General features: G+C 45.5%; 1 protein-coding gene across 1 annotated transcript in view; it reads right to left on the reverse strand.

Moving 5' to 3' along the window:
* acox3 (acyl-CoA oxidase 3, pristanoyl) overlaps positions 1 to 19,259 on the reverse strand; it is a 307,347-nt gene that overhangs the window by 259,286 nt on the left and 28,802 nt on the right. The window contains exons 3-5 of the mRNA XM_070871311.1: positions 18,859 to 19,092; positions 15,062 to 15,136; positions 14,183 to 14,272 (exon numbers count right to left, since the gene is read on the reverse strand). Coding sequence (XP_070727412.1) covers positions 14,183 to 14,272; positions 15,062 to 15,136; positions 18,859 to 19,092 — 399 coding nt within the window. The remainder of the gene's footprint in view (positions 1 to 14,182; positions 14,273 to 15,061; positions 15,137 to 18,858; positions 19,093 to 19,259) is intronic.

Here is a 19,259-nt window from a genome sequence, read left to right on the forward strand (position 1 = left end):
ACGCAGTTCGGGAGTCAAGCCTGTGCACACGGGTCCCTTCTTAATTCCGATTTATATATTTATAAAACTTCCATTCAAACTCGTCAATCAAATTAACTCAGACCTGGACAGTCTGTCCGCTCATACTGCGACCCATCCTCACGTTATCAGATCGAAGGCATTGCTCCCAACCCTGCTCTTTTAAGGCACTGTCCAGATCATCACGCTGGAAGCAAGTTCAGAGGGGCAAAAGATTTATCCAACTCTTACTCCCTTCCCTGCTGTCTTTCTGTTTGCTGACACCTCTGTAACTCTATTCATAGGCAATCAGATCAGAAGACTGTCACTTAGGAACTCCTCTCCAAACATAAAGAAATTGGGATAAATCTTGGTGAATGTGCTCTTGTGCAGTCTGGAGTATCACTGAGGGTGCCACCCGGCCTCAGGGGTAAGTAAAGCCGAGTCTCATTCGACCTCCAGGACCCAAACATTCTCGGCATGTACATGCACTCGCCCTAGCGGCAAAATCGTTTACCCGGAATAGCACGATCCCCGAGGGTCCCGGATAATCGAGAGTTGCCTGTACTTATAATTAGGTTGGGGCAGGTCTGCAACTCAATCAACAAATCATTTCAATTTTACTTAGTGATTAAAATCCAACATCTGCACTTTTAGATGTTTTTTAGTTTTAGGTACAGTATCGCATTGAACCTTTACCATTTTGTGATTTTTATCTGTTTGCTCTGGAAGGGATTTTATTTTAAATTATATTATGTTGGTGCTATAAAGTTAGATTAAGTTCACAAAGGATTAATTCTCAGAGGCATAAGCTATCTTGAATGTTGGTTAGGTCAAATTAGTTGGAATACTATTTAACTACTTCTGTAACCTATTTCCTGCTCTGCTCACTCCTCAAACTCTGCCAGGTCCTTTTAGTGTTTTAAAGCCAATTTCAATTATAGAAAATTAGCAATTGTGAACAAAGTTGGACCCAAGTAAAGTTGCAGTTTTCCCATTAATTGCTGCTTTTTGTCTTATAACACTCCTGTGAAGTGCCTTGGGACGTTTTATTACATTAAAGGCGCGATATAAATACAAGTTGTTATTGTTAAAAAGCACTTAAGCAAAACAGCCATTAACCCGTGGGTTGAGAGCAAGTATGGACCAAAATTACAGCCTATAGAAAAATAATATACAATTAACTATGTTAACTCTAATGCCCAGAACAGATTAAAACCAAGAGTTCGAAGCAAATTCATATTTCTGTTAAATAATCAATAAACTATAAAACAAGGCTGTGAACAACTGCTGTTTAATATTCAAGTACTAGACAAACTTTTACAGATTTCTTGGGAGAGATTGATTCAGTAAAATAGGCTGTACTATTTGTGGTGTACTTTAAATTACTTAGGATCCTGGCACAATCTTAAAGAAAACCAATTACACTTTATTTTTGCTTATATTTTAGGTCATTAATGAAAATGATAAACAGTAATAGCCTCAAAATGTAGTTTTGTGGAACTCCAGTCATAACTAGCTCCCAATCAGATTTACTACTATTAATAAGAACTCATTGTGTATATGTAATTTAATGATTAGATAGATAGATAGATAGATAGATAGATAGATAGATAGATAGATAGATAGATAGATAGATAGATAGAATATAGATAGTAATGCCGCCAACTCTGATTTGACGCATTCCTGGAGGCTTGGTCACGTGACATTTGCCCACTGTTTGCAAATGCTAGTGCATGTAGCTTAGTTGAGTGTCTCAGTAGTCTAACATAACATAACATAATTCTGTCATAATACACAAGATTTTTAAAAACTAGATGTACACAGAAGTGTTTTGCAATCATATTGGAACCCCGACATGAATCATTGCTTTTTGGATAGGAGGATTCAGGGAGAAAATCAGGAATCAGAGGAAAATAATTATCAGAGGGTCTGCTTGGTGACATTGATTATTGGTGCTATGTGCTTTGATGGAAGGTTGATTTGCAACCGAAATTTCTCACACACTTGAGTTCTCAATCTCAGCTGTATTGTTGGTGCGTTGAAAGCTGGTAAGTGGAGGCCTGGTGATTTCTTAGGAAGAATTTCATTGAGAGTCATCCTGGTCCACTCTCATCTACACCCCAGCAGTTAGCTATAGATAAACATTGGTACGTCTCAGCCTATCCTGTATTGCACAGGAAGGCTTCAGACAAGAAAAGGTGGAAGGAAATTTACACCAAAAATTTTTTTCTCCAGGCTTTATTTATACGAGTGTAGTTTATGGCAAGGATATAGTTGCAGGAATCCTTTTTAACCAATTACCGTAGGTGTTATATATGTGGACTTGTATTTACTCTGTACAGCCACCAGAGGGCTCATCCCCTGGAGTCCCAAGGAATCCCATAATCCCTTGGGAGCACAGGTATTTAAGGAGGCTTCACAGGTTGAAGAGGCACTCTGGAGACCTGCAATAAAAGACTAAGGTCAGACATTACTTTGAGCTCACAGTGTTCATTCTGACTCTTTCTCCACACACAACAACTGGTGACGAAATACAGATAGCAAACGCAAAGATGCAGAGAACAGTGGGCAACCTGGAGAAATTCTCGTAGGGAGATGATTGGGAAACTTTTGTGGAACGACTCAACCAATACTTCGTGGCCAATGAGCTAGATGGGGAAGAGAGCGCTGCCAAACGAAAGGACGATACTCCTCACCGTCTGTGGGGCACCAACGTACGGCCTCATGAAGTATCTGCTCTCTCCAGCGAAACCCATGCAGAAATCATATGACGATTTGTGTACACTGGTCCGAGAGCATTTGAACCCGAAGGAAAGGGTTCTGAACGCGAGGTACCGGTTCTACACTTACAAAAGGTCTGAAGGCCAGGAAGTGGCGAGTTATGTCGCCGAGCTAAGACGCCTTGCAGGACATTGCGAATTTGAAGGACATTTGGAGCACATGCTCAGAGATTTTTTCGTACTTGGCATTGGCCACGAAACCATACAGAGCAGGTCACACACACCTGCAGCTGCACGTCCGCAGATGACTCAAGAGTCCACCATCAAGGGTGATGAATGCTAGGCCATTAACACCTTGTTAGCGCTGCATGGGTGATCATAGTTTCCATTCATGCCGATTCAAAGAGTACGTTTGCAAGGGCTGTGGAACAATGGGATACCTCCAATGAGTGTGCAGGCAAGCTGCAAAGCCTGTTAAAACTGTAAACCACTATGTTGCAGAGGAGGACAGATCCATGGAGGATCACGATGAACCAGAGCCTCAGACCGAGGAGGCAGAGGTACATGGGGTGCACACATTCACCACGAATTGGCCCCCGATAATGCTGAATGTTGAACTAAATGGACTTCCGGTGTCAATGGAGCTGGGCACAGAGGTGAGCCAGTCCATCATGGACAAAAAGACTTTCGAAAGGTTGTGGTGCAACAAGGCCAGTCTTAACTCCAGTTCACATGAAACTAGGAACTTACACAAAAGAACTGCTACCGTAAAGGTCTCCTGTGATGGAGCGGTGCAAAAGTTACCACTCTGGGTGGTACCAGGCGATGGTTCAACGCTGCTCGGCAGGAGCTAGCTGGAAAAGATACACTGGAACTGGGACGACGCCCGAGCACTATCGCCCACTGACGACACTTCATGTGCCCAGGTCTTAAAACAAATTTCCGTCGCTGTTCGAGCCAGGCATCGGGAAATTCCAAGGAGCAAAAGTACAGATTCACCCAATTACGGGGGCGCGACCCATCCATCACAAGGCAAGAGCAGTACTGTAGATGATGAGAGAAAGCATAGAGATCGAACTAGACCGGCTGCAACGAGAGGGCATCATTTCACCAATCGACTTCAGCGAGTGGGCCAGTCCTATTGTCCCAGTCCTCAAGGGAGACAGCACCGTCAGAATCTGTGGCGATTACTGTTGTGTTCCTAACACAGATAAGGTTGCACACAAGGAGGTTAAAGTAACAGCGACCTCAGTCTTTAACAAGACACTCCAGGGTGAGGAGCAGACCTTAGGGGGCGGCTTATATACAGTGCTCCCAAGGGATGCTGGGATCCCTTGGGACTTCAGGGGAAGAGCCCCCTGGTGGCGGAACATGGGAATGCATGCTTTAGAGATACACAACATCACTCCCCCCACAAAGTCAAAGTGAAAACTATTTACAAGGTGAGGCGGTCAGGAGCCTTTTTTTCCTTTGTGGACGGCCTCGGTACAAATGTCTGTTCTGGTGTGTTGGCTGTGCCCTCGCTGGGCTGCCGTGTTGTTGGCCCTGCAGGGCTGCTAGGTGAGCCTGGACTTGCTGGGCTGTTGGGCGTGATTGGGTTCGATTTCCTGGTCCGGCGTGGTGTCTTGATCCTTTGGGTGTGTGTTGTGGGCTCGAAAAAGGTGGTGTTTGCTGTGGGTTGTTCAGGGCAGTCTGTGAACCGCAGCCTCATTTGGTCCAGGTGTTTTCTGCAAATTTGTCCATTGTCTAGTTTGACTACAAACACCCTATTCCCTTCTTTAGTTATCACCGTGCCCACGATCCACTTGGGACCATGTCCATTGTTTGGCACATATACAGGGTCAGTCAGATCAATTTCCCGTGACACAGTGGCGCGACCATCGTTTACATTTTGTTGCTGCCGCCTGCTCTCTACCTGATCATGCAGGTTGGGATGAACCAACGAGAATCTGGTTTTAATGGCCTTTTCATGAGTAGCTCAGCCAGGGGCACCCCTGTGAGCGAGTGGGGTCTCGTGCGGTAGCTGAGCAGTACTCGGGACAGGCGGGTTTGGAGTGAGCCTTCTGTGACTCGTTTAAGGCTCTGTTTGATGGTTTGCACTGCCCGCTCTGCCTGCCCATTGCAGGCTGGTTTAAACGGGATCGAGGTGACATGTTTGATCCCATTGCAGGTCATGAATTCTTTAAATTCGGCACTGGTGAAACATGGCCCGTTGTCACTGACCAGTATGTTAGGCAGACCGTGGGTGGCAAACATGGCCCTTAGGCTTTCAATGGTGGCGGTGGCGGTGCTTCCCGACATTATTTCACATTCAATCCATTTTGAAAAAGCATCCACCACCACCAGGAATATTTTACCGAGAAACAGGTCCGCATAGTCGACATGGATCCTCGACCATGGTCTGGAGGGCCAGGACCACAAACTTAGTGGTGCCTCTCTGGGCGCGTTTTTCAACTGAGCACATGCGCTGCATTGTCGTACACAGGACTCGAAGTCAGAGTCGATACCGGGCCACCACATGTGGGATCTGGCTATCGCTTTCATCATTACTATACCTTGGTGTGTGCTGTGGCAATCCGAGATGAACGTCTCACTGCCCTTTTTTGGTAGCACTTCGCGGTCACCCCACAACAGGCAGTCTGCCTGAATGGACAGCTCGTCCTTTCGCCGCTGGAACGGCTTGATTGGCTCTTGCATTTCAACGGGGATGCTGGCCCAGCTCCCATGCAGTACACGGTTTTTTTACTAGGGACAGCAGAGGATCTTGGCTTTTACATGGGTTATACAATACAAGCAGTTTGTTGGAGCATAAAATATTTCTGGTTTTCTCAAAAACAATTACTTGTATTTTTTTTCCCACACCCAGTTCTCACCTTTGCGCAGTAACACATGTAGGGGCTCTAAAAGAGTGCTTAACCCCGGTAGGAAGTACCAAAATAGTTGAGGAGTTCCAGGAACGACCGCAGCTCCGTGACGTTCTGTGGCCTGGGCACGTTCCTGATAGCCTCTGTCTTGGCATCTGTGGGCCGAATGCTATCCGCCGCGATCTTTCTCCCCAAAAACTCCACTTCTGTTGCCATGAAGACGCATTTCGACCTCTTCAGCCGCAGCCCTACGCGATCCAGTCGCTGGAGGACCTCCTCCAGGTTTTGTAGGTGCTCCATGGTGTCCTGACCAATCACCAAAATGTCGTCCTGAAAGACCACCGTGTGTGGTACCGACTTGAGTAGGCTCTCCATGCTTCTCTGGAAGATCGCTGCAGCCGACCGAATTCCAAAGGGCATCTGTTGTAGATGAACAGTCCCTTGTGCGTGTTGATGCAGGTGAGGCCCTTCGAAGACTCCTCCAGCTCGTGCGTCATGTAGGCCGAAGTCAGCTCGAGCTTGGTGAACATCTTGCCTCCTGCCAGCGTCGCAAATAGGTTGTCTGCCTTAGGTAGCGGGCATTGGTCCTGTAGCGAGAAACGATAAATAGTTATTTTATAATCACTGCAAATCGTGACCGTGCCATCACTTTTGAGTACTGGAACAATCGGGCTGGCCCACTCACAGAATTCCACTGGGGAGATGATGCCCTCGCGTTGCAGCCTGTCCAGCTCAATTTCCACTCTTTCCCTCATCATGTGAGGTATCGCTCGTGCCTTGTGGTGAATGGGTCGTGCCTCTGGGACCAAGTGGATCCACACCTTCGCCCCGGATAAGTTTCCAATGCCTGGCTCAAAAAGGGAAGGAAATTTGTTAAGAACCTGGGTACATGAGGCCTCATCGACATGTGATAGCGCTCGGATGTCATCCCAGTTCCAGCGGATTTTGCCCAACCAGCTCCTCCCAAGCAGTGTGGGGCCATTGCCCGGGATAATCCAGAGTGGCAGTTCGTGCACCGTGCCCTCAAAGGTGACCTTGACCATGGCGCTGCCCAGGACAGTGATAAGCTCTTTGGTGTACGTTCTCAGTTTCGTGTGGATGGGGCTCAGAGCTGCAAGCTCTGAATGCCTTGTTGTACCACAGTCTCTCAAACATCTTTTTACGCATGATGGATTGGCTAGCGCCAGTGTCCAGTTCTATGGCTACGGGTAAGCCATTCAATTTTACGTTTTAGATTATAGGTGGACATTTCGTCAAAAATGTGTGCACCCCGTGTACTTCAGCATCTGCCTCCTCTCTCTGAGGCTCGAAATTGCTTTGATCCACCATGGACAGATCTTCCTCTGCCACGTGGTGGTTGCAGAGCTTGCAGCTCGTTTCCAAGCCCCATTGTTCCACAGCTCTTGCAAACATACCCTTTGAAGTGGCATGAATAGGCTGAAACGAAGCCTCCACAACGCCAACAAGGTGTGAATTGCCTTGCATTCATCCTTTGTTGGTGACTCTGGGTCATCTGAGGCCTGCTGGCAGTTGCAGACTCGTGGGTTTTGCCCTGTACATTTCTGCTCGCAAAAACAGTTCCAGTTCATTTATGAACATTGCTAGCACTTGTGCGCTGAGAGATTTGTTAGGTGTTATCACTGGTGGACATAAACGCCTGTGCTATCGCAATGGCCTTATTGAGGGTCGGTGTCTCTACAGTCAAGTTTTCGTTGGATGGTCTCGTGGCCAATGCCCAGTACAAAAAATTCTCTGAGCATTTGTTCCAGGTAGCTATCAAACTCACACTGTCCTGCAAGTCGTCTTAGCTCGGCGACGTAGCTCACCACTTCCTGACCTTCAGATCGCTGGCACGTGTAGAACCAATACCTCACCATCAGCATGCTCTCCCTCAGGTTAAGATGCTCCCGAACCAGTGTACACAGCTCCTCATACGACTTATCTGTGGGTTTCACCGGAGCCAGAAGATACTTCATGAGGCTGTAGGTTGGTGCCCCGTAGACTGTGAGGAGGACCGCTCTCCTTTTTGCAGCGCTTCCTTCTCCGTCCAGCTCGTTGGCTACAAAGTACTGGTCTAACCGTTTGACATAGGCTTCCCAGTCCTCACCCTCCGAGAACTTCTCCTGGAAGCCCAGTTTGCTGCATTTTTGCGTTGGATTCGTATTCTCATCGCCAGTTATTGTATTCCTAACACAGATGAGGCTGCACACAGGGAGGTTAAAGTAACAGTGACCTCAGTCTTTAATAAGACACGCCAGAGTGAGGAACAGGCCTTCGGGGCCGGCTTATATACAGTGCTCCCAAAGGATGCTGGGATCCCTTGGGACTTCAGGGGATGAGCCCCCTGGTGGTGGAACATGGGAGTGCATGCTTTACAGATACACAACAATTACAAAGTAACTACCAATCATTTCTCCCTGCAGGACCAATACTCACTACCAAAGGCCGACGACCTCTTTGCAACGCTGGTGGGAGGAAAGACGTTCACGAAGCTGGATCTGACTTCAGCCTTCATGACGCAGGAACAGGAGGAATCATCGAAGGCCCTCACCTGCATCAACACGCACAAAGGTCTTTTTGTTTATAACAGATGCCCATTTGGATTCCGATCAGCAGCGGCGATATTCGAGAGAAACAGGGAAAGTTTACTGAAGTCGGTCCCGCACACCATGGTCTTTCAGGATGACATCTTGGTCACAGGTCAGAACACAGTCGAGCACCTTCAGAACCTGGATGAGGTTCTTAGTCAACACAACCGCGTGGGGCTCAGGTTAAAACGCTCGAAGTGCATTTTCCTGGCGCCTGAAGTGGAGTTCTTCGAAAGGAGGATTGCGGTGGACGGCATCAGGCTCACCAACGCGAAGACGGAGGCAATCGAGAACACACCAAGGCCACAGAACGTGACGGAGCTGCGGTCATTTCTGGCACTCTTGAACTACTTTGGTAACTTCTTACCAGGTCTCAGCACACTGCTAGAACCACTGCATGTCTTACTACGAAAAGGGGTGAATGGGTTTGGGGCAAAAGCCAAGAAAATGCCGTAGTAAAAGCGAGAAAATTGTTACGCTCAAACAAATTGCTTGTGTTGTATGATCCATATAAGCGTTTGGTACTAGCATGTGATGCGTTATCATATGTGTCGGGTGTGTATTGCAATAAGCTAATGATTTTAGGAAACTGCAACCGGTTGCTTTTGCATCAAGGAGTCTGTCAAAGACTGAGAGAGCCGACAGCATGATTGAAAAAAAAGCGTTAGCGTGTGTCTATGGGGTATTGAGCTAAAATTCGAATTGGAAACTGACCATAAGCCACTTATATCCCTGTTTTCCAAGAGTAAAGGGATCAATACCAACACATCGGCCCGCATCCAGAGATGGGCGCTCACGTTGTCCGCATACAACTATGCCATCCGCCACAGAAAACTGCGCCGATGCTCTCAGTAGGCTGCCATTGCCCACCATAGAGGTGGAAATGGCGCAGCCCGCAGATCTAGCCATGGTTATGGAAGCATTTGAGTGTGAGCAATCACCCGTCACTGCCCGGCAGATCAATACCTGGACAAGCCAGGACTCCTTATTATCTCTAGTCAAACGCTGTGTGCTTCACGGGAGCTAGTCCAGTGTCCGAGTGGAAATGCAGGAAGAGATAAAGCCATTCCAGCGGCGCAAAGATGAAATGTCCATACAGGCAGACTGCCTTCAGTGGGGCAATCGAGTAGTGGTCCCCAAGAAGGGCAGAGACACCTTCATCAATTACCTCCACAGTACCCATCCAGGCATAGTAATGATGAAAGCGATAGCCAGACCCCACGTGTAGTGGCCCGGTATCGATGCGGACTTAGATTCCTGCATTCACAGAGGTAATACATGCTCGCAGTTAAGCAATGCACCCAGGGAGGCGCCGCTAAGCTTATGGTCTTGGCCCTCCAAACCGTGGTCTAGCTTACACGTCGACTATGCAGGCCCGGTCTTGGGTAAAATGTTCCTTGTGGTTGTAGACGCGTACTCCAAATGGATTGAACGTGAGATAATGTCGGCTAGCACGTCCGCTGCCACTACTGAAAGCCTGCGGGCCATGTTTGCCACACACGGCTTACCCAATTGTCCTGGTGAGCAACAATGGGCTATGTTTTACCAGTGCTGAGTTCAAAGAATTCATGACCCATAACGGGATCAAACATGTCACATCTGCCCAGTTTAAACCAGCGTCCAATGTTCAGGCAGAAAGAGCAGTGCAAACCATCAAGCAAGGCTTGAAGAGGGTAACTGAAGGCTCATTGCAGACTCGCCTATCCCATGTCCTGCTTAGCTACTGCACGAGACCCCACTCACTCACTGGGATCCCATCTGCTGAACTGCTCATGAAAAGAGCACTTAAGACAAGGCTCTCGTTAGCTCACCCTGATCTGCATGAACAGGTTGGGAGCAGGCAGTTTCTGCAAAGTGCTTACCATGATAGCGTAAATGTGTCATGCGAGATTGAAATCAATGATCCTGTATTTGTATTAAATTATGGACAAGGTCCCAAGTGGCTTCCCGGCACTGTCGTGGCCAAAGAGGGGAGCAGCGTGTTTCGGGTCAAACTTTCAAATGGACTGATTCACCGGAAACATTTGGACCAAATCAAACTCAGATTCACGGACTATCCTGAGCAACCCACCTTGGACCCTACCTTTTTTGATCCCCCAACATACACACCAGTGGCAACCGGCACCACGGTTGACCACGAAGCAGAACCCATCATTCACAGCAGCCCTGCAGGGCCCAACACACCAGGCAGCCCAGCAAGGCCAGCTGCACAGCAGCCCAGCGAGGGCCCAACAAATGATTCAACAATACCAGCTTTCACACCAAGACGATCAATCAGTGCAAGAAGGGCCCCAGATCTAGTCACATTGTAAATATTGACTTTGGGGAGGCGTGTTATATATGTGGACTTGTATTTATTCTGTACAGCCACCAGAGAGCTCATCCCCTGGAGTCCCAAGGAATCCCATAATCCTTTGGGAGCACAGGTATTTAAGGAGGCTTCACAGGTTGGAGAGGCACTCTGGAGACCTGCAATAAAAGACGAAGGTCACACTTTACTTTGAGCTCACAGTGTTCAGTCTGACTCTTTCTCCATACACAATAGTAGGTACACCACATACATTGCAAGAAATAAACTCATGATGATGTTGACTGACTAAATTTCCAGTCTGCATATTTGACTTCCTGCAGACTGAATACAGTTAGCCGGTCCTGCTCCATGGCAGTAACTTTGCCAATGGTGCAAGATCACAGGCCGGAATCAGCCATGAATAAACTTTAGGCTGCTTCTGGGAGGCAGAAAATGGCTGATATAGCCAAACAGGCTCCTTGAGTACAGCCAGGTATGGTGATGGGTGCAAGAAGTGCAAGTATAGACAAAAGAGGCAGCTGAGGTTCACAGGCATGTAGTTCTGCAAAATGCAAATATATTGGCTCGGATTTTGTGGTAAACAGCGAAGTGACGTCGATCGCTGCTGACCTCAAGTAAAGTTGCCCACAAAGAGCTCGCGATCTATGTGGCATCGATTTCATCTCTCCCAACTTTAATTTGATTCTGACGCCAAGTCTAGAGGATCTTCAGTGTTCAGTAACAGTAATGTCATCAAGCTGGCTGAACAGCAAATCACATTAGCCCAGAAATCCCGATCGAGGTCTTCTCGTGGGCAAACTACTGAAAAAAGGAAAAGAAATGCGCACTTACCTGAAGGTGCTGTGGCCGCTCGAGCTTCCGATCCTGAGGCCTTCACTCCCTACGCATCGGAGCACGTGCATGGTGGGACATCCCTATGCTGGAGCTGGAGTCACATGACTCTGGGCAGCCAATCAAGGTACAATATTTTCTCATTTATAATAATGGGAATTCCGTAATTTGGAATTATTATGAATGAGAACCACCCCAAACACACAAAATACTAATAAAAAATAGAAAAATACACTACATATTTAAGATTCATTTAAATTAAAGTTCTTATAAAAATGTATATTTCCCGACTTTTTAAAACGTTTTTTTAATTATGCCTTAAAATAAACTTACCATAGTGGGGAGGGTTTTTAACAATAAAATATGTTTTCATATGTGGTTATTTAATTTAATTTTAATGTTTATGTATGTTTTTAAACAATTGCGCCTGTAAAAGTAGGCTATGCGCCTGCTTTTTCAGGCACAAGATTTTTGAGGACATTTGCTGGGCAAGATATGCGTAAATATCACAAATCTTGCCCTTGCAAGTGTCCTCGCTCCCTATCTGCGGATGATCTGTCAAGCTCCAGTTTGACAGATCGGAAAAGCCGATTTTCAACGCCAGCGCCCGGGACATCGGAATTTCAGGCTCATTGAAGAATTGTCACAGACAGCAAACCAGGAAGTAAAATGCACTGCTTTTTCTTCACTTTTTAATCATTTTACAGAGAGAAATAAAGATTGGGACATGCACATAGGATTAAGATAGAAGCTGAAAAACCATAAACAAAATTTAATTAAAAAATTGCATTAAAAACCGTGGAAATTTTATCCTAAATATGAAATTAGTTTTCCAGGGTCAGAATGGTTGTTCAACAGTAATTATGACTTAGTACGCCATTAAAAACCTAGTTATACCTGATTCCTGGAGTTCAGCCTCTGTATGTGCGCAGACGCAGGCGTCATCCGCGTACTGTAGCTCGACGACAGAGGTTGGGGTGGTCTTGGACCTGGCCTGGAGATGGCACAGGTTAAACAGGTTCCCACTGTTCTATAATTTATTCCACTCCAGCGGGGAGCTCGTCGACATATTTACTGAAGCATAAGAAAGCATGGGCCTTACGCTAAACATCCATAAGACAAAGGATCTCCACCAGCCTTTCCTCACCACACAGCACTGCCCCCCAGTCATCAAGATCCACGGCGCGGCCCTGGACACCATGGACCACTTCCCATATCTCGGCAGTCTCCTATCAACAAGAGCAGGCAATGACGATGAGATTCAACACTGCCTCCAGTGCGCTAATGCAGCCTTCGGCCGCCTGAGGAAAAGAGTGTTTGAAAACCAGGCCCTCAAAACTGCCACCAAGCTCATGGTCTACAGGGCTGTAGTAATACCTGCCCTCCTGTATGGCTGAGAGACATGGACCATGTACAGCATACACTTCAAGTTGCTGGAGATATATCACCAACGATGTCTCCGCAAGATCCTACAAATCCCCTGGGAGGACAGGCGCACCAACATCAGCGTCCCCGTCCAGGCTAACATCCCCAGTATTGAAGCACTGACCACACTCGATCAGCTCCACTGGGCAGGCCACATAGTTCGCAAAGCAAATGCTCTACTCGGAGTTCCTTCACAGCAAACGAGCCAAAGGTGGGCAGCGGAAACGCTACAAGGACACCCTCAAAGCCTCCCTGATAAAGTGCGACATCTCCACTGACACCTGGGAGTCCCTGGCCCAAGACCGCCCTAAGTGGAGGAAGTGCATCTGAGAGGGCGCTGAGCACCTCGAGTCTCAACGTCGAGAGCATGCAGAAATCAAGCGCAGGCAGTGGAAAGAGCGTGTGGCAAACCAGTCCCGCCCACCCCTTCCCTCGGCGACTATCTGCCCCACCTGTGACAGAGTCTGTGGCTCTCGTATTGGACTGTTCAGCCACCAAAGAACTCACTTCAGGAGTGGAAGCAAGTCTTCCTCGATTCCGAGGGACTGCATATGATGATGATAATGATGATACCTGATTCAACAAGGCTTAACTTTTTGGGGAGGGGTTTAACAGCAATATTCCAGCGTAAAAGGGGAAGTTTTCATCAGTTCAGCAATTTCAATTGATAGCCGGTTCCGGGGAGATCCACAGCACAGCTATGGAGGAGCAGGGAATGACTGACAGCAACTTCTGGATTTCTGCGTTTAAGTGCAAACTCCAGAAGTTGCTGTCAATTTCACAGTGCAATGACGGTGAACGCTGACACTTTTGCCGTCATTACAAACGCAAAATCCGGGCCAAGTTATTTTTCTCCCTGCTGCTAGCAACAGTGCCCGGACGAGTAACCCTCAATTTCGGGAAACTCCTGGATAATCCGGGAAGATTGGCAACTCCAATAGATAGTTAAAGGCATAAGTTTTGAGACCTATTCATCATTCTTCATGTGCAACATTGTTACATGTTTACATTTCTGTCACACTTTAAAAAAGTATTTCAAAATATAATTCTAAGAAAATTAATCATTTTCATGTACAGAGAAACTCGCCAACAGAAAGTACATTCTAATTGACTTTAGGAGTCACACTTTTAAAAAGTCTGACTTCTAATGAATCCAAGGATCAGCTGAAGATTAACATCAAATAACCCTAAGGAAGACAACAACTATTTCTTGTGATCTGAAAGGGGTAGGCTAAGGTGCTTGTCCTCGTAAAACAAAAGTATCCTCTGACCTACAGTGAGCTGTAGGTAAAAATGAAATTGTCATTATTCAAAAGATTCATTGTAGACCCACATTATTTCCACTTCTAAATAGAGAGTAATAAAACTCAGAATGGGCAATTAATGGAATCAAATACTTTTAACAGGCAATCAATTGTTTTTATACAAATGCAGGATACAAACCTGAGTTCTAGGATCATATTTTGCTGTTGTTCTCATTGCCCTAGCGTTGCTGCCATGGCTCAACTCAGTCAAAGCAAAACATCCGAAAATCTAAATTAAAAAAATAAATGTATGAAGAAGTATAAAGAATGTATAAAGAAACTAGAAAAAAAGATTTTCAAAAATGCACAAAATAATTTCACCACATCTCTTTCAAATTACAAATAAGGGATTGTGGAACAGAAAGAGAGTAAGAGTAATGTAAGAGAATCTGAGAAAAAGAGTGACAGAAAAACAAACTACAGGGGCAGAGAGGGAGTCCCCAAGAGTTCTCTGAAGTCACCAGACATTGCAACTTCCCCACCTAGAGTACAATCTGTACTCTTGCTACCCTCAGTGTTTCTTCCAAGTGGTATTCAACATGGAGGACTACTTATTTATCAGCTGAGGGAGGGCAGCTTGCTAGAGCAGTTAAGAGTCAACCACATTGGAATCACATATAGGCCAGACTAGGTAAGGGCAGCAGATTGGGGTTTTAATGACATTCCGGTAGTTTCACGGTCACCATTACTGATGGTTTTTATCTCAGATTTATTTAATTGAATTAATTTAAATTCATATGTCTCCGGATTATTGATCCAAGCCTCTGGACTACTAGTCCAGTAACATAACCACAATGCTACTGTTCCCGATGGGCACTAGGGGATATCAAGGGATATGGGGATCCGGCAGGAAAGTGAAGTTGATGTAGAAGATCAGCCGTGATCTTATTGAATGGCCAGGCTCAAGGCACCATATGGCCTAGTTCTGCTCCTTTATCTTATATTATTATTTACAGTTTATTCCAAACACAGAAAAAATTGAAAACCATTGACTTATCTAATTAGCAAAAAAACTTACTTCCATATTATTTATTTTCTGTACAAATTGATGATGCCTATTAGATCCGGAACTGATAACAGTCCCTCCAAACATCTGAAATTGAAACAAATACAGGTCAAATTCTGACGAATGGAGTTTTCACTGATCAGAACAAATCATTATTCACGTATTCATTTGCTTTTATCTATATGATGGAAAGAATTGTTATGAAATAGTTTCAAAAGTATCAAATTGTTAGAACTATCCTGTTATTGTGATCAACAACTAAAAACAATTCAAATTTAGCTACTTTGCATTGAGACTACAATTTATGTATAACAGGAGGGATCCCAGAATAGATGCCTGGTGCTCCCCAATTAATATCATCTCCATTATGGCATAGCTGCTCTTATGACTACTTGCTTCTTCCTTCATTTTAGCCACTTAGCAATGCATTTCTTACCTTAGATACTCAATAACTTGGTTTACAAAAGTCTCTCCTCTGGTACTATAATTCCCTACAACAGTGACTACATTTTAAAAGTATTTAATTGGCCATGAAGTGATTTGGGGCATCCCAAGGAATTGACCGGTGTTATATAAATGCAAGTTATTTATTTCTTTAGAAAAGGGCTTTTTGGAAGTACTGGCACACTAGGAAAAAAGTATTTCCATTTACACACCACCTTTCATGTCCTCAGGGTGTCTCAAAAGGCTTCAGAGCCGATGAAGTACTTTTGAAGTGTAGTCATCATTGTCTCATAAAAGTGGAAACAGGCCACCTACTGAAGACTGGAAAATCACACCTGAGGGCACTTGAAAAATACATGATAAGCAGTTTGTGTGTTGAGGGGTACACGTTGGATAACATTATTGTGCAAGTAGATATTAGGTAGTGTAAGTCAATTCCAGAATGTGGGATCTTCTTATTGAAGTAACTGAAGCTACTGAACCAGGAAAGCCATCCACGGCAGTCCCAAATTGTAACAATTCCATATTGTATCTTTGGGTTCCAGGACTACATTCTAAGGAAATGTCATAAAACATTTAGTTTTTCCCCCTCTTCACTTGTCCAACGGGCGCAGACTTGAGAATATCTGACACACAACTGGCTTAACGATCTATCATCAGATCTAATTGGACCATAGCAAGCGCCATTAAGCTCACTCTCCTCTTCCAAAACCATCCATTACTCCAGGATCATCCTGGAGAGCAAAGGTAATCCTCGGCTTCTTTTCTCCATTACCAAGCGTCTCTTTAAATGCCTCTCCTTTGCCCCTTCACCCTCATCTCCAACAAGTGTGAGCAACTCATGGATTTCTCTGTCACTAAGTTCAAGATGATCCATTCAGCTGTCTCTGCTTTTTCCTCCCTTTCTCTTGCCTACCAAGCCAAAACTGCCCCCATTTTACCCCTACCTTCGCCCTGAACCCAGGTTTCTCACTCTCATCTTTCCTCACATCCTCTACAAGCTCATCTCATCCATGAGATCCATCTCCTACTCCCTTGAACTTATTCCATTAAACTGTTGACCACCCAACTTCCCTTCCTGGCACTTATGCTAGTTGATGTTCTAAATGTTGCCTTCTCTTCAATTACTCCTTCCTTTTAAAACCACCATCATCAACCACCAGCCCCTCAAAATAACCTCCCTGAATATGTTGTCACCTCTCCGTTCCGTGCCCATCTTTCCTGCAATTTCCTGTCCCTGTCACAGTGCTGAAACAGCCCTAACCAAAGTAACTAATGCATTCTCAGTGACTGTGACCATGGTGCATTATTCTTCCTCGATCTCTCTGCAGTCTTTGACACATTTGTAGGTTGTAGGGGCAATAGTAGAAAGTGACTTATGACTTGACATGAGCAGAAATCATCATGGGTTAAGTAGTATAGAAGGTACAGCATGTGTCTAAAACATCTCTTTGAAGAATAAGCAGACTGAGCGGTATAAAACAACCTGTGTACAATTAACTGTATTGCTGTAGGCAATAGACCTCCAGATGAGAATTCACCATACCTTCGCACCAAACATTTGCCGCACCTCCACCACGATAACTCGTCGAATCTCAGCCACGATCCCTCACCGCTCCTCCGCCCCGGTCATCCGCCGCATTTCTGCCTCGATCTCTCGCCGCTTCTCCACCTCAATCATTTGTCACACCTCTGCCACGATCTCTCGCGCTCATCCGTCCTGACCGACCTTCCCGCTCCTCTGCTGTACCTGCGCCCCGCCGATGTTCCTGCCCATGCTCCAAACGGCGACCTGGGTTTTGATGACGTCACCCAATGATTGTGGCGGAGGTGCAGCAAATGTTTATGGTGGAGGAACGGCGCGAGATTGTGGCAGAGGTACGGCAAATGGGGCACAGGGTGCAGAAGAGCCGAGGGCCATGGGGCAGCATGGGCCAGCCCACACTGACATATGTGTGCGCACTAGGTCCGTGCAGCAGAGCAGGTCTCCAGTCGTCCTGGTTAACCCTTGCCACTGAATAAAGGCCTAGCTCTGTCAAGCCTGTGTGATGTGCAATGGTCACCACACATTAAAAAATCCACGCACAGGCATTTCCACCCGTCATGTTCAGGATTGGAATATTGGGTCCTTCATTGAAACATCTGCAAATTCATTCCTTTTGCTGTGGAAGCAATTCATCCTCGTTCGAGAGACCGCCTATGATGATGAGATGAGAATTGTGTAACATGACTTTAGAGGTGTAGAAGTTTAAAATATTTAAGCAAGGTTACTATGGATATGGAAGTATAGTATGAAAGTGCTGAACACAGAAATCTTGGAGATAAAGCCTACTGCATAACAGAACTGGACCAGTTTCTACCATTTGTCAGACAAACAGAATAGCATTGGTGCTGTGGTTATGTCATAACCTGTGACAAATGTAGGTGTGTTGGGAGTGAGGGCGGGTAGTGGCCTGGTGTGTGCAACTTGGACGGAGAACACTGGAGATCAATCACAAGGCATCCAAGGTTCCATTTAGCAGGTTGACTTATGTATGTACATGGACACGTGGAACTTGCATGCTTACTATGATTGATATATCAATACAAGATAAGGCTGAAGCTAAATCTTGTATTTCTTTTAAAGTATTAAAGTTGCTGAAACTAAACTCTTGGTCCTATTGATAAGATTAGCCTGAGTGGCTATGTTCTTACAACAGATGACCCCACCTTTCTCCTACAACACCTATACTCCATTGTTCAGGTCTGCCCTTGCTTAGCTCCACTCTTACCTATTCGATCATAGCCAGGTATGGCTTCTCATCCCACCCACACATTGTTACCTCTGGAATCCCCCAAGGATCTAATCGTGACTTTTTCTTCACCTGCATGATTCCCCTTGACGTCATCATCCATAGACATTGGGTCAGTTTCCACCTGTATGCTGGCAACACGCAGTTACACTTCTCCACTACCTCTCGCAACTCCTTTGCTGTCTCTGATGTCAGACTGCCTGGATAAGCTACAATTTTCTCTAGTTAAACATTGGGAAGATCAAAGCCATCATCTTCGGCCTCCCGCCATAAATTCATCCCCCTCCTCAGCTATTGGCTCACGAGAACCAGACTTTTCGCAACCTCGACGTCCTATTTGACCCCAAGCTCAGTTTCCAACCCCTTATCCTCTTCATCACAAAGAACACCTACTTTGTCTTCCATAATGTTGTTTGCCTCCTCCTTTCCCCTACTCCATCTGCTGCTGAAATCGTCATTCATGCCTTTGTCATCTCTAGACTCAATCCAGCTCAAAAAGGCTGCAGACTTGCATTTTATTCTCAAATGTACACAGGAGCTGTATAGATTTATGAATTATTACAAGGCACTTACCTGTCTACTTAGACCATACACGCTAGCTAGCGACCAGTCATACATGCCTAAACAATTAGAAACTGCAACAGACTTTAGAGGGCTTTGTACAACTTCTGCCAATGTCAAGAAGTCATACTCAAACAGTCGTTTACAGCGATAGAACGTCAGCTCCCGATATTTCTCCACAGACAAATCTTCTCCAGGTTGACGAGCAAAAAGTGGATCATTTTCCAGAGTTCTAAATACATGTTTCTATTGACATGAAAAAGATACATAATTTATCTTACTTTTATAATAGCTCAAATACCATACATACACTAAATTACTAAGCAAAATGTTCTTACATTTTACTGAAGCTCACAGCACAAACAATCTTTCCACATCCCTTCTAAATCATCTACTTTTCAATGTGAAGTGGC

The sequence above is a fragment of the Pristiophorus japonicus genome, chromosome 2 (assembly GCF_044704955.1).
Source record: "Pristiophorus japonicus isolate sPriJap1 chromosome 2, sPriJap1.hap1, whole genome shotgun sequence".
Taxonomy (NCBI): domain Eukaryota; kingdom Metazoa; phylum Chordata; class Chondrichthyes; family Pristiophoridae; genus Pristiophorus; species Pristiophorus japonicus.